The 17,018-nt window shown below is 39.4% G+C and overlaps 1 protein-coding gene across 8 annotated transcripts in view; it reads right to left on the reverse strand.

Annotated features, from left to right (window-relative positions):
- The window catches only part of mast4 (microtubule associated serine/threonine kinase family member 4), a 101,876-nt gene that overhangs the window by 49,803 nt on the left and 35,055 nt on the right, over nucleotides 1-17,018 (reverse strand). For 2 of the 8 annotated variants that reach the window (XM_084383176.1, XM_084383174.1), the window contains exon 1: nucleotides 12,209-12,331. The exons of the other annotated variants lie outside the window; for them this stretch is intronic. In XM_084383176.1, coding sequence (XP_084239302.1) covers nucleotides 12,209-12,247 — 39 coding nt within the window. In that variant the 5' untranslated portion in view covers nucleotides 12,248-12,331. Of the gene's footprint in view, nucleotides 1-12,208; nucleotides 12,332-17,018 lie in introns of those variants that run through there. 8 annotated transcript variants of the gene reach the window in all.

A 17,018-nucleotide genomic window follows, 5' to 3' on the forward strand; every position in this document is an offset into this window, starting at 1 on the left:
CAGAGCAGGTGTGAAACTGTAACTCAAACATCCCAAGAGAACTGGTAAGAAGTTTAAAGAAAGCATCTGGATTTAAAAATGTTCAATTAAAATCACATAACAGCTGTGCCAAGTGAACAGGAAGGCCATGAAAGGATGATGCTCTCCCAAACACATTTCCTGTAATTGATATACTGTAAATTATATAGTAAACAGGCATAAAATGCTCAAAAATACAATACATTGGAGTGTGGGGGGGTTAATTCTTGATTTTGTGATAATAACTGTAAATGGAAAGTTAATTTCCTACCTTGTCAAAATGAGATTTAAGTTCTCATGATACTTTTACAATCTGTTCTGCTCTTATGTATGTTTATCTTATTTTATTCAATTACATGAAGACCGGACGGTATATATGATGCTGAAGCTTACCACAGAAGGCAGAGTTACACGAGGTCAGGCTTTAATAGCACCGACAATGCCCTCATTGATTGCTTGAGGATTATGCTTCCTCACAGGCTTCTTACTTAAGGGATAAAACTGCTGGCAAACATTTGCAATATTGCAAAGTCCATGGAGTCATTAACTTACTCTGACTAAATGTCTCTGTTCATTTCCATTCTATACCTGAGACGTATACAATAAACACATTTCGATCGATTTTCTATTTAAAATTGAAATCTTGACTCAACTAGCAACTTGTGCCTCTAAAAGATGAAAGTAAGGCTGTTGACATAAACAAACTAATGAACACAGCATGGACCAACATGGTGCTAGTTAAACATCAGTCAGTCAGTCCGTCAGTCAGTCAGTCAGACTCTGAAACTCAGAACTCACATGCGACTTCAACAACTCTGGAAGGGTTTTAATTATCATATAAGGGTTAAAAGCTTGCGGCTCCCCACCAGTCAGTTACACCTCGATTCCACTGGGCACGACTCTGTAACATCACATGTGCAACGCTGTTTTGTCCCATGGTCCACACGCTCAGTGGAACCACAAGCATTGTCTAGAACGGCTGCGATTAGCTCCAACGACTGTGTCGCAGCCATACCATGACATGAATGTGCCTGTTAAATCTGGTGGGTAAAACTGAGGGGGGCCTCTAGGATGAGAAATTAAATGTCTTAAATAAACTCAACTTGTTGCCTGTAATGTTGCTTTAAAAAGGACCTATTTGTAAGAAAAGTTGATTTTTGAGTCTCAAAAATCAACTTTTCTTACAAATAGGACCTTTAAACCTGGCATTCTCATGAGTTTGGTTGACTGGGCACAATTTTAGAAATTCCTAGATGTATGAATCTATATGGAGAAGAAGGGGTCGCACTTAAGAGTAAATCAAGTTAAGGATAAAAAACACACCATTCAACTTGTGCCCCTGTCACTGGGTAAATTTACTCTGTTTTTTTCAGACTAGAGACTGAACCTAGCATTTGTGTTTGCGAGGCTGTACGGACTCAACAGAACACCTCAAAAGATGCTGTTCAGCTCCTTCACGGAAATTAAAATGAACCCTGACAATTTAAGATTCCAAAGACCATATTTCTCTGACAGCCGTGAGGACGAATAAGTGAAATACATCAGAGCAGAAACGATGCTGCTGCTGCTGCACCGTGGATGTGCCACATGGAAAGCCAAGCAATCAACCTCAGCCACAGTGACAGACGAGCACACCGTGTACAGATCGCTGTATCCCCTTTAGACTCAACACAACTGTTTGTTAATCACAGTAGTTTCTTGTTAAGAAGCGGGTTGTTTTATCACTTTCACAACATTTCCCTGTGCTCTTTTATCTCAGCAGTTTGAAACAAAGACAAAGCTCTCCAGCTCAGATAATTCCAGATCTCTCCCCACTGAATCTGTCCTCTCACTGTAAAAGAGCACTGATAAATAACCTGGCTTTGGATCCATTTTGTTTTGGGACTACAAATCCCACTGATTTGATCATTAGACATTTCATTGTCTCATAACTACCTGATAAGGGTGAGGTCTTTTGTCTCAAACAGTGTAGGACATGAGGTTGATGTGTATTGGCTGCTCCAGTCAGCAGAAAAAGCGCTAAGCCCCACTCTCCCTTTGCTATCAATTAGGGCTTAATGTCTGACTTCCCCTGCTGCCTACACAAGACCAAGGGCAGAGAGTTTCCTTGGGAGACATGGCCACAGCTCACACAACACTAATTACCAGCAGGGAATGACTTACAACGATTGGATATCCACCAATCACGACACACCAAGTAACAGTGTGAAGTCCAAAGACAATTTGAGAGCAAAAACATGACGATAACAAACCAATTTACTGAGAAACATGCATTCATGTGAAATACAATTCACGGCTCACTACAATATTTACATAAAGTGAAATAAATGTCTTGTGTTGCTTATTCATGCTTTTGATGCTTGATACTTACAGCTTTCTGAATAAGCAAAGCTTTTGTTGAGAAAATGGTCCATTACTGACAGCGAGCGCATTCAAAGTGCACTGTGTGATATGGTTTTAATGAAATAGAGTGGTGAGACACATCAAAAACACACAAACACTAAAACTCCCTCTTACTAAAGTCTGGTTTTGTCTTTCTAGTATAAGTAAAGCAGGAGCAGGATGGAACAGACATTGGAAAGAACCAAATGAATGCACTCATACTTTTGCGTAATCTTTTGAAACAGACCATTATTTGTGGTGTCGCTTTGCAGGAGTAACACGCTGAGCTTACAGAAGGTAATAAAAACTGCCAAAAAAACAAACAGAATGATAACACTAGTTAACAAAATTAAAGCCCACTACTATACTAAAGTTGCATTCCATTTTTGAGAATATTTATGATCATCATTTTCTCAGCAATAGCCACTCAATGTATTTACATTATAGAAATACTTTACACTGTAGGGTCCGCCACTCCCTCGTGGGATTAAAATGGCCGTCACGTACAAGGCTATTAACAGAACACAACACATGCATGCAATCGAGCAAAATTCTCGCTGAAAAACACTCGCTGATTTTCATGTTTCATCTCACTGGCTTACACAAGCATACATTTGTGATGTGCTTTTGTGTGTCAGTTTGTACTGCTGGTCTTGTCTCGTATGCTGGTTTTACTCTGCACAATTTGTGAATGTGCTGTGTCTCTGCTCTGAGCTACCGAGGGACTACAAATGCGAATTAGCTCGAAGCTATAATCTGGTACGGTGCATCGAATCTTGACCTTTATGTTTGAGCTGTACACCGTCTCTTTTAAATAAATTAAATTAATTATAAATAATTAACATAAATCCAAGGTCAGCACTGACAGCAATGCTACATAAAAAATGCATCTTCAAAACAAGACAAGGAGATTTTCTGCAGGTGAAAGGCTGCACATGTCCAAGTCCTCCTCAGCAAGCATCTTGTATTCGCCTAACTGTGCAGGTTTAATAAGAAAATAATTAATGAAACGTGAAGATGTAGCGTTTGTGCATTGAGTAGCAACACACTTCAGGGGACTACTTTCTGTGCTCTCTGGTGGGGCGCCTTTCAAATCACAATGTTTGCACCCAACGGTGCAGGGGCTCTGTAGTCGGCATCGCCTTATCAGCCCAACGTTAGTAACCAACATTTTCTCCTGGAATGCTAGTTGTGTAAGATCGTGTTGTGGTCTAATGGCATGATGGAAAATGACAACTATTGTCTGATGTCTTAATTAAAAAATTAGTTCAGCTGCACTGGAAACAGATGAGAAACCATTTGCTCTCCTGTTGCATTTCTGACAAAGTTGTGGGACTTAAAATTGAAATAAATAATTCTTGCTGTTACCACCAATGGCCACAGGTGTCGCCAAATCAACCAGTTCTGAAACCTAAAGGATTCCAACTTTAACCTGCAGTGTGGGACTCTGCTACAAATGAGTTCACACAATGTTAATTAAGCCTATCACTGCCAGATAGATCTCTCTGTATTTCACAGTTTTATCTGTAAAATCTGTAGTGATGCATTTTACGTCAACAAGCAATGACTGGTTTGCAAGAGCTGCCAGAAGGGGGAGACAAATGTGCTGCACTGTGGGGTTAAAGAACATGGAGGATTTTATTGGCGTGATATTTCCTTTCGGGGTTAACCTCAGTAACATTAGCAGACACCATGGAAACATTTTTCTTTTCTCCCTTTAACAGCCAGTGGTCCTCACCTCTTTCTTTTATTATCCCTTACAGACACTTTTATTAATGTACTCAGAGTCAGAGTGGAGCCTGAGCTTTGTGCCAATGTCACGGTCAGTGTTTCAGACTCACACTGCTTAAAAATCAAAAGCATCAAAGCCAGACCGGAGAAATCAATTCACTGAAACGCTCTTATTGGACCTATATGTACAATAACTTTTGTACTTTAACTCACAATTTTTGATCTGTGAATGTATCACTTTACTGTCATTTGAATCTATTTGGAAAGTTATACATGCTCTGTAGTACAAAACATATAATTTGAGGACAAATGTATGAGAAACATCGCTTACTAAAGCTTCAGGTGATGCATTTTTCTTTTCAACTAAATGATTTACTTGGCTTATTGTTGGTTCAGCATATTCTGAAAGAATTCTGACTAAACAATTCAAAACAAAATAAAAACCTTGCACTGATCAAGCAAAAATTTGAGGCTGTGTGCAAATGAAAAGCCTTGACGTGTGTTTTTCAAAGTCAGCATGAGGCTTAACATAAATACAAGTGTTTCCATTAAATGTTATGATCCTTAAGGAGGTTAAATCCTGTCAAACAGGTAACACAAACTGAGAGTAATTGCATGAAAACCTTTCATCTGTGAAAGTTGTCTGTCAGGAAGCCAAACAGGTGATAAAAGTAAACCTTGTAGATTTAATCATTAGTTTATCCACTAATCTTCTCAGTGTTCGAGAGATGACCTGAGATAGCTTATTGTTCCTCGGGGTAAATGTCAATTAATGACTTCTAGCAACAACATTTCATCTCCAAGACACCACATCAAAGCTGTGGGACTGCTCTGGTAAAAAGGCCTATGTGTAATGGTTCATTAATAATTCCCCTTGATTTATCTTGGATTTTCCTACATCTCAAGATCAAAAGTGTACTTGGTTTGACTGCAGTACGCTGCTGAGTGGCAGGAAAATCCCAATTCTCATATGAAGTCATAATGTCGTCAGATCAGCACCTTAAATGACATCAGAGTAAAGGAAGGTAAATCCCCGCCCAATCTTTCCTGTTGCATCTGGATTCTAGTCCAGTTTGTCCGTAATTATCAAGTGTGCCACAGAGTTCACGGAGGATCGCTGACCAGATCTACTTAACTATCTTGTAATTAAGGGTTCTCTGATTTAGTATTGGCAACCCTAATCCAGCACTGAGCAAACTGCTGCCTGTGGCTACATGAAAAGAGATGCACGATCCATTTTTTTTCCAGGTCCCATCTGACTTGATAGCTACATTCTGATATCTGCTGAAAATATAATATATATTGTTGTTGATCTTGTTCATATGTGTAAGATCACATGAGGCTGTAGTAAACTACAAAATCTGAACAGATCAAATGCAAAGCAATGCATCATCAACTAGAGACCGACCTGCTTGACATTAGGTTTAAGAAATAAGACTTCTTGTACATTTATGCGTTAGATAAATAAAGGAATCTACTGTTTTTTAGAACGGCCATGGAAAGGGTCCTAATTAAAGACTTAACTCAGAATAAAATCTTTGCCTACATCTAACCTGAATGTTGCTTCAAAGTCAGAGACATCAAGTGTATGTGGAGATTAGGAGAGGTCAAATAGATCAATGAAGCTGGCTATCTGCTCCCAACACATGTGTACAGAAAGTAGACAAATACAAAACTGACTGAAGGATCTTTAAGTAGCAAACAGTCTGGACATTTATAAAGAGTCAATGACCTAAATTTGGATCATATAGAAACTATGTGTAAGCAGCTGATGTGAATTAACCATGACAGCTACATCAGTAAACTTAAACCCACTGTCTGAAGTAATATCTTCCACCATTATGCCCAGCTCAATGTGAAAGATATTGATTTCTCTACCAGCAGGGGGAGATTCAACAGCAAAGTGCACAGACACTGTTAGAAAGCTTGGCTGATTAAATCTGTTGGCATCCTCACATTTCTCCTTGTAGCAGGATGTTAAGTGTCATAAATACTTAATCCTGTGCCTCGTCCAATGTTGTACGAGGGAAACAATTAATTTCAAGACCGACAGTAAAAAAAACGGTCTCGTAATTTGATGATCTCTCTTGTTTTTTAATGAGGAGCATCTTTTAATGCCACGATAATGGAACCTAGAGTCAAAATAAATTAAGATTAAGAAGATATTTACAGCTGTAGCCTGACGCTTGCAGGTTAGAAGTTTTGTTAAAGTTGCTTTATCTGGTGAGAGTTTATAAGCCTAATCATATGAGATTCTGTTTTTGCCTAAATGTGTCTCATATTGTTGGATTTGAACAACATATATTACCATTTGGTGATACATCACTGTTGATTTTGCACAGTTGTTTGATAATTGCCACTGGAACTAATGACATTATGTTTGTAAAAATGCCACATTAGTAACTGTCACTCGCAATGTACTTATGTCTTCACTCACTGTTAAATGTGGACTGGTGTCTGTTCATGGTTGACAGGAGCAAATGCAAATGACAGAAGTGATGCACAAACTCAGACAACAGAAGGGACGAACAGCTGGAGATGACAGAGGACTCCAAACTACTGAAGACGTCACTACAGCTTGAACAGAAGGCAGTGTATCCTCACAGAGCATCAGAGAGATGTAAAATCTAGTGGAAGGTAAAACTGTGTAGTCTCTAACAACTGATACAACAGCAATAAAATATTTCTGTAACACAAATGAAAGACAAGATTTAAAAAATACTTGCACTAACCAAAGAAGGTGGGACGCTGTGTAAAATGTAAATAAATCAGAATGCAATCATTTGCTAACGAACTGTTTAACAAACAACCGTTGTATGAAGTGTTCCTGACTCCAAGAAGTAACATCCTTCTTACACTCATGTGCTTCACAAAGTGGTGAACCTCACCCCATCCTTGTTTTTGAAAGACTGAGCCTTTTAAGGATACCTCTTTCATACCCAATCATGAAACTATCACTTGTTACCATTTAGGGCTGCCGCAATGTCAAAGTTTTCCCATGACTAATAAGCTTGTATGAACAGATGCTGTAGAGTGCTGTACTAATTTAGTGCTAATGCAAACTTAACTTTCCACTGCTGCTGCTTGACATTAAAAGCATTTAACTGGCGAAATGCAAGTTGACATTTATTTTGAAGCAGACTAGTCACAGGAGATGCATTGTTCAGTGAGTTTAGCACTTATTCCTATCGTTCATCAAAAATCCGTCTACATAGCAAAACAACGGTCATGTTCAGCATTTGCTGACAGCGGATCAGTTTGAAGTATGTCTGGGGGTAGTTTTCCCCAGTTTCCTTGGAGGAACAAGAAGGAGCTGTTTGATGAAGAGCTGCAGGCGACAGGCTGCACAGCCCCAACTTCTCAACGAGGTAACCAAATTAACTTGGATCTGCATCAAGTTTTCAAGGGAACCTAAATATGGCAGAGTTCTTTCATCAAGATCCATGCATCATTCTCTTAGAATTGAATGAATGTGTCAGAAAAATGCCATATCTTACAATGTTAAAGAGAGTGAGAAAAAACTCCTGGATCTTTAATTTTAACTGGATCCGCACCAAAAGTTAATGGGGTCTGTTCTAGACTGAGACACACATCCTCCATCCAAGTTTCATGAAAATCTGTTCAGTAGTTTTTGTGTAATCCTGCTGAAAAACAAACTAACCAGCAAAAGGACATGGGCGAAAATATAACATCGTTGCTGAAGGTAAAAAATGACAGATTGAGAAGAGGATGTGTACACAGATATTGTTATTTTAATGTAAGTGGTTTGTTCCAACCTCAGCAATCCAGATCAATAAATAGTTTTTAATTCACCTTTAATCTGCTGGAGGAGCAAACATGAGGCAGCTCCTGGGATCCACACCAGAGGATGCTATTGGACACAATTTTACACACTACTACCAACAATTTTGTTTACCAACATTTTATTTTATGTAAATATTTTTAATTATATTGGAATCTCTTCTGTTGCAGCAAAAATCAGTCATCTATTTGTTTACATTACTTGCAAATCATGCTGAAATTTTGCAGCTGCTCTTTTACAAATGCGTTGAAACTCAAACATCAACTCAAACATCAACTCAACAGTGACCTGTAAGAATCTGTTATTATATTCTATCCAATTTGATTTCTCAGTGATGACGGAGGTTATCTTTTGTGATTATTCTTCCTCAAGGTGAACCTAATCTTCGAATCTGACCTCTTTCACTGCATCAATGAAGACCACTGGAGCTGATAGAAACTCACTGTGTTGCACAAGGACACTTCAGCAGGGAGGCTGCTGACGTCCTTTAGCTAAAGAAAAGCTGGCCTATTCACTTGTCCCTCCCAGATGAGAGCTTTTCTTTGGTGCTTCAGTAGTGATTGCTTCTCTCGTCAAATTAGCACAAAAAACAAGAACTCAATGGGAATACAATTTTTTACCTGCTGTTAGATACCCGTAAGAATTAATGGGTCAGGCTTCAAAAAAGTGCTCAAAAACGTGCAAGTGGCTGGCTTGTCTTGTGCTTTACCATCACGTTTTATCAGCCAGGCCCTCACAACTCGACATGAATGGCTCTTTAGAGGCTCACAATGTCACTGCACTCGTCAGGATGGCTACCTATAATTACGAGGCAGTGTTATGTCACAAAGTACAGTACACAATGCAATGCGGCAGCGTCTGACAGCCTGCGCCTAATTAAGATGAAGGGTGTGCGTGGCTGCTATAGGCATCATTAAAATCTATATAAATCCTACAAATTTTATGTAATGAGGGAACATGTCGGCTGTACACCCTCAAACCTGGTGAGACGAGAGACACAAAAGATAAACTAGAGGAAATCATCAGAGCAGGGATGCTTGTTGAACTGTCATGACAGATACTTTAGATACACTGACATATTAATGAGGTGATCTTAAAAAAAAAAACTCCAGCAATATAGTACGGCAATTATTTACATTTCTTAAAACTGATAGTCTAACACACACACACACAAAAATATATCTTTTAAAAATATCTTTTACTTTTATTTCTGTAGTGCATTAAATCAACTGCCAATTCTTTACTTATTCTTATTCATAAAAACTACCAAAACTACAAAATAAAAAGGAAATGAAGTGAAATGCATCATAAACATATACCTCCATCTCATTATGCTTCTTAATGCGTCTCCAGACAAGCCAACACAAGCTCCTCACAATGCTGACAAACATTTATACTGAACTGAGCTGAACCACACAGCTGAGAACTTTATTTAAAGAACTCATTAATGGTTCTAATAACGGGTAAGAAATCTCCTGTGCATTGTTCGTTAGACTGCGCTTGTTTTCAACACATCTAAAAATAAATTCTGCACGCTGTCACATCCATTAGGCAACAACATGAACACTTAAGCTTTCCCTTCTTGTTCATCATGATCGAAGATTTGACGTTTTATCGCTTAAGATTACAGGATTCTTTCCACATCAAGCATTTTCCAGTTACATAAAGGTGCAACAGTGTACAAAATAATAGCTGCTGATGATTTTGAATGTTGTTTTTATCTCCTATTGGATATTTTTTGCAGATGTTGCTTCTTAACTTTACTGGATCTCATTACAAAATGGAACTTAAATCAATAAAAATTCCCACAGTGTTAATATTTTGTGAAAGTACCAATAGTCACCCCTACAATAAGAAGTAGTTCAGCTTGCAGTGTAACTACCCACAACTTGTCACTAACTGACATAGCTGCATACCTGATTTTATTACTTTTGGACTGAGCCAGGTTACCCATTCCCCTTGCTTCGTGCTTCTATGCTAAGCTAAGCTAACAAGCTGCGGATGATGGCTTCATATCTACCGATATATCTAACTCTTTGAAAGAAAGTGAATAATTTCCAAAAATGTCAAACTGTTAATAATTAATAAATAAACATCCATGTCTTAAAAATATTAAGACTTTAATTGAACAGAACAGTTCACCAAGTTTGACTGAGACGAAGTTGTTAATTAACCAAAACTGTAAAAAGCTCCGTTTTTTTAGCCTATTTTAAAGAATAGCTCCTACAATTTTACACTTTTATTTTACACAGTACGACTGCATACAGAAGAAGCTGCATGTAATCTAATACATTGCCTGCAATGATGTCACTCTGTTGCTAAGTTGCATTGTGATAAGGTGATATCTCTGGTTCTGCTGTATCGATTTTGATCAAACTGCTCATAATGAGTCCTGCGGTGTTTGCAACTCGGCCACTGAGTGACATCACTGGAGGGAGTTTATCAGATGACATGCAGCTTCCTCTGGAGCCACAAAAAGATTTTTACTACTTTTTTTTTTTTTTTTTTTTTACATATGCAGGAGTACCACAAGACCAGTAAACACAACTCTTGGTGGAGTTACCCTTTAAACAGTTTTTACAGGACATCAATTTCATAACATGATAACAAAAAAAGAAGCAACAAGGTGCCTAAAGATTTATGTAATGCTGAGCTGTGTCAACATGTTTCCCCTGAGAGCGACACCACAGACACCCTCTGTACTGTAAATAGTCCAGTTCTTAATCCACTCAACATAAACAAGGTCTGACTGGAGTGATGTCATCCCTTCCCTGCCTGAGAATGAATGGGAAACTGTGCAGCTGAGCCCGCTACATTCATTTGCCTGACAAACTAACTTCCGTGTTTCCTTTTGAATGCAAAAGTCGGAGCCACAGGAGCAACCGTTGTGTCTGGTGTAGGCAGTGCGTGTTCAGGCGAATAAAGGAGTCCTGTGTGGAAGAAAGAGAGCGAGGGAGGAGGAGGAGGTGTCCATCAAAGGAATAGAGAGATTAGGGTGCACAAAATTACTGTTTGGAAGCTTTTTGATAAATCCAATTACAAAAAAATTGTATTGGTTTCTGCAGAGAAATTCATTAAGACCTTCAAAAAAAAAATCCCAACAGCATAAATTAAATATCAGCTAATTGTCAGAAAGATTCTTAATCACAGAGGAACACATTGACACCACATTTGTGAACATGAAAGTCAGCCTCATTGTAAAAAAAAAAATGCTCAACAGCTAAATAAATAAAACATTATGAGAAGAGAAATTTGCTCACAAAGAAGCAAAACTCACCTTTGTTTATCATGAAATAAACGTTGGAGCATAAACGCAGTTTTATTGGTTTAATTCATCAGCCACAGTGCTGCCTAATTAAAACAAATGACACATACAATGGATCGTGGGGCATTTGTGATTCAAAACACACACAGCAGTTTGAGCTGAATTTAAAAAAGGCTTCCTTTTAAACATGTCTATCAATTACTCTGTAAGTGGTCCGAACTGGAGCGAGCAAAATTATAAATCAAGTCCAATTTAGGCTTTAATGTAACACCTACTGCACAGTTTGTGAGCTCGTCTGGAGGAAATGATTAATATCTGAAAGGTCCTGGATTTCAAATGACATGACATGTGGTGCAAAATATAAGCAATTCCATATTTCAGAACACTCTGTCCTCCCTTTCCACCTGCATTTATATCCCAGAGTGATGGCAGCAATGATTTGATCATCATTTGTTAGGACTGTTTGTCGGCTTACACCTCAATTATGATTTTTGACCGAGAGTCGAAAGCCTGAATGTGCACTCCATCATCATAAAAAGTCAATGAAGCAAAAGTAAAGCCGTCCACACAACATAATCAATCCAGCTCCATAAATACTCTCATTCTCCCTGCAAATTAAATGTGACAAATGATTTGAGGCTGTTTAAAAAGTAGCACTCTGTGGACACAAATCTTCCTCTACTGTTAATATTTCCAAGGAGTGTAAATTAAAACATTTGCTTGGTGAAAATCCTAATGATCCTCTTCAGTACATCTACTAAAAAATGTCTTCACAGTTCTGCCAAGAGATTCTCTCACATGCAGGACACAAGCACTCGCAGAGCCAGAACGTTGCCCACTCTGTACTGCCAAGTGTGGACACAAAAAAGGTCTCAAAGTCCTGACTGTGTTCTGTTAAAAGAGCAACACGGGAGCCTCACGAGCCACGAAGGCATCCAGTACAAAGTCACCCTGCAGCTCTAACCCACACAGACTCCAGCTCCACACACAGCTAACATTTGCTTGCCTACCTGTAGCCCTCGTCTCCTCAGAATGCTGGACTCGTCCATGATACCAAGCCCCGACTTGTCATGCCTCCCTACCGGTATGAAGCCACGCTGCACTGCCTGGCTCCTGCTCCCTCTCTCCCTCTCTACCTCCCTCCCTCCCTCCGGCTAAATCTGATCTTAGCAGCTGCTAAACACTTCCATCAGAACTTATCTGATTGGAGGGGGGCAGTCAGCTGACACCTCCTCTTGTTCCTCTCCCCTGTAACTTCAGGAGTGAAGGAGAGAGATGGAGCGAGAGAGAGAGGGAGAGGGAGAGAGGGAAGATGGGCAGTTCTAATTTAGCGCAGCGACGGGCGGGGGTGAGTGGGTGAGTGAGGTGGAGGGGGACGAGTGGGAGCCCCAAGACTCATTTCTCCGAGCAGCCACGCTTTTTGGGCACCCTAGGTGACCATGAAAATGAGAGGATATCCTTCCCAGCATTGTTCTGCTCCAACCTCAACAATGAATCTGGCATCCTGTCTGCAGCAAGCAGGCTAACCAACCTCACTGGTCTTATTGCATTGAATGAAGCTTAGACCGGTGAGGGAAAGATGGGGGCTGAGACTAACAGCTAACATTAAATGTAGCAAGAAAAGTAGGAGTAGAAAGAGGAGGGGAATAATAGCCCAGCACACTTTTCAGCGCTTTCAAACCTGCAGTGGAAATGTCACAGAAACTGCTGTGGGCCAATTTGTACAAAGATGCTTCCTTCTTTCCAAAACAACCAAATACTGAATCATTATCATGCTGAAATCAACCGCACTTCCCTGCACAGCCTGTCATGTATACAACTCCATATCCTGTGTATATTTCCTCCAGCTCTACATAAAGATGAGTTTTGAGGCAGGCAGCAAGTGGCCGCAGATCTTCAGCCTCACTAACTCGATGTCCCCACACCATTCTCATTATTAGCATTTGAAAATAAGTTGTTTCCACTGCCATGCTGCCAATTCTATCCTGCAATTTCGCATTCTGTTTCAGTCTGTGTTTTTCTTTGCGCCCCCTCCCTCTCTCTTTTTTTCACCCTCTCTTACTCATTTCCATTCACTGTGCTACTGCTCTGTGAATATTAAGTGGGCCCCTTCCATTCTCCTCATCTCCAGCCAAGCTCAAATGATTTCTCTTAGAGACTACGGCCTGCAATGACAGCTACTCGCTACTACTGAAGGCGGTGCACGGGACTGTCAGACAGGTGACCACTACATCAACTTTTCCCATTTGGAAACCTGTGTAACACAAAGCTGATTGAGTGTTGCAGAAGGCTGGGGCGACACTCATTTGTGCTGCTGTGCTGATAAGAAAAGGGAGAGGAGAAAGCTCAGGTCTGCGCTCTCGGGTAATCAGACTGTTTTTTGAATAAACCCCTTAAAACCTCAGAGGACGAGGATTACAGTAGTCAACTTTTTCAGCTTGAACAATGCCCCCCAGATTACCTTAGGGAATTAAAGAATCCTGCTCAGTTCTACTGACTGGCCTCAAGTCATTGCTCAGTCTGTGGCGGCTTGAAGGAACAATTAAGAAAATTCCACATTGGACTAACAATGAAGATGAGAAGGAACGCAGGGGACGGCTCATTCGTCTTATTTAATACGGGAAGTCCCAATTTCTCTGTTGTACACAGCGGCTGTAACAAGCACAGCAGTCACTATACTGGTGCTGAAACAACTAATAAATTAATTGACTGAAATACTGGAAAAATGCCACTTCAAAAACTAGTAAAAAAAATGAATACAAGATGTTTCCTGCTCGTAATAAGCACAGAAAAAACTGCCAATGGAACAAGGAAAATTGTCTAGAAGCTCGTCTCTATGTCACATAAATGTAATGAGATATTTTGACAACAGCAGAGGTTAATGGTAATGTCATTACTTTTGCAATTATTTAGCCATAAGCCAAAAAGTTTTTTGACCTGTTGCTAGCAGCTGGAAGAAACATCAGGCGCCGACCAAGGTCAAAGACCAAAGAGGGATTTTTTGTGAACGTCTGTACAAAATTTGGAGCCAATTCATTCTGTAGATGTGGAGATATTACACAGAATAAATTCAAAGTTTGACCTTCTGGTGGCACAAAAGGAAGAGTCAAGAGACGACTGAACGTGAATGTGAAAGAATGTTTGTATAAAATTTCACACTGCCATCCTTGGAGCCATGCCACTAGCATTGCTACATATATCAAATATTTGGTGGGTCAAGCTTCTCAAATGAGAAGATTTGCTGCTCTTCACTGTTCTGGATTATTGATCGGATAAAAACAAAAGCCATTTCGAAACGAAATCTTTTATGATGAAATTATATCGGTTGTTTTTCATTATTTTCTGAAATTTCACAAAAGGGAACATTTTATAGTACAAATAACAATTCTTTTGTGATTGTGTACTATTTGGTCTAATTTGTACTTTGAAATCTAACTAGACCATTTTTAGATAAGAAATGACACAATGTAAAGCTACTTTGAGTCATGTTTCAGGGCAGTTATGAGGGCAGACAGTTTTTGCCAGTGGCCTCGGAGCACAGCCACAGAATAGCCTCTGGGAAAAGTCCAGGGGTTGTCTGTGACTCATTTCCTCCTGGCAGGTGGGCAGCTTGAGGTTGTTTCCTCTGCCTTTGGAGAAAAAAGGGAGAGCAGGCACTGAAAGCATGCAGAGAGTGCTGATTGAGTGACCCACAGCCTCTGCTCTGCCTGAGCTTATCAGACCAAGAGGCAACCTGCAGATGTAAGGCAAGCAGAGGAGGGACACAGGCCTGTGAAGAGAGCGGTAAGGAAAGAAAGAGTCGATTCCCTCCATAAAAAGCAGAGCGAAGAATCCATCTGTCCAAAGCCAAAGGAGTTAGAATATCCAGCCATGATAAAACCCCGTAGAGCCAACCTCCCAACGGATGAGGCAGGTCTTTAACCTTGACAAACAGCACAAAGATAGTAACCAAGAAGAACCAACAGTTGCGATGCATCACTCTCGATTCCCCTCTGGTTTTTCAATTTTTAAATAAATTTGAATAGCCGAGTAAATGTATGCATTCATAAGATGAAAACAGTGCCAGCTTGAGTCCACTTGAAAAAAATCAAAATAGGCCTTTCTTCTCAATTCATTTTCCTCAGTTTGAGTGTCACGCTGTGCAGAAAATACCATCACTTGTGATTTTCAGAACAGGGAAAATTGTATCTCAAACAGAGCGGATGACAGGGGTTGAATGTCTCAACTGCAACTACTTCATCTGGAGTGACAGTTTCATTTATATGCCACCCATATGTTTACCGTAACACGCCCCATGGTTTGTAATTTTGTGATGCCTGAAGCAAATTTATTTAAAAAGCTATTCTGTGGAACACAAAAGGGAAAACGAAAACAGAGATGACGACACCTCATGGACATGACAATGAATGATTTTATTCAGTAAGGTGTTATGTGTTATTGTTCCTCAATTCTGCTGAAATACAAACACACAACCTCTAAATAAAATTAGGTTTATCATACATTTAGTTAGAGGGTTAATTAAGCTTTAATCATTCTTTCTCTAGTTTCTAGTTTATGTTTAACTGGTTTACAATGACAGCAATACAATAACGTTTTAAGCAGGAGGCAGGTTAGATTATCCATTTTTTCAGTGAAAAAACATGACAATAACCAGACATAGACAGGTCAAAACAATATTTTTCAACTGAATATGTGGAACAACCCAATCTCCAGAATAAATGTTAGCCAAGAACGTTTCAGCTAAACCACACATAACTTCAACCAGATGTTTCTTTATTTTACAACTTTACATTTGTTTAGGTTCCATTTCTGACTTGTCACAATGCTGTGCTTATGCTCTGCTTAGGTTAAGGCACAAAAACCACTTGGTTAGTGTTGGGAAAAGATCATAGTTTGGCTTCAAATATCGCCAGAAAAACAGCTGGAAATTTCCAGAGGTCTCCATAAAAAAACACCTGTATTGGCACAACAAACATGGCTAGAAATATCTCCAGGTGTCCTTACAAATATGCACTGGTGTGACTCGAACAGCAGGTGGCTGTTTGCCAGCCTTGTTGTTGTTGTTGTTGTTGTTGTTGTTGTTGTTGTTGTTGTTGTTGTTGTTGTTGTTATGGACATAATGCGCCCTCCGAAGACTATTTAATATCGCTGGGGGTAACAAAAGTCTATATAGTAATGTCTTTAAAATATCTGTCCAGTGTAGTAGACACCGTTTATGAAAGGTTTCATTTCTTTTGAAAACATTGCAAACCATGGAGAGATCTGCTGATTAAGTAATTAAAATATAGATACAAAAAATATAGATACAACTGCACTTGTTTTTGTGTATAAATACACAAAAAACAATTTGTATTACATACAAATTATGGGTAAAATTTAGACATTACAAAATAATCTAAAACTCAATGACCACATGGACCACCGAACAAAGAGAGACCACAGACAGACACCAGATCAATAATCTGAGTAACTTATATTCCACTCTTGTGTTCTTCGGTGGATAGTCAGTCTGGATAATAGTATTTTTATATTGTATCAAGTGGACTGATATTAAAAAAGCAGAGAGGCTGTTCAGCGTTGACTGAAAAATCTATAGTATTTGTTAGAAACTTTATGGTTTTTCTGACCAGACACTTTCAGTTTGTACACATAAACTGCAGTTCCTTCCTTGGCAACAACAATGATATCAGCGAAGGACATCACTGACTGCAATTATGAGGCAGAATGAGAGTCCACAAAGGCACAACATCAGGATTATGACAGTCTTATCTCCATATCACACCAGAGGTGGAGTATTGATTTTCTGCCAAAGAGCATCAC

The sequence above is a fragment of the Pagrus pagrus genome (assembly GCF_965226575.1).
Source record: "Pagrus pagrus genome assembly, chromosome: 19".
NCBI lineage: Eukaryota > Metazoa > Chordata > Actinopteri > Spariformes > Sparidae > Pagrus > Pagrus pagrus.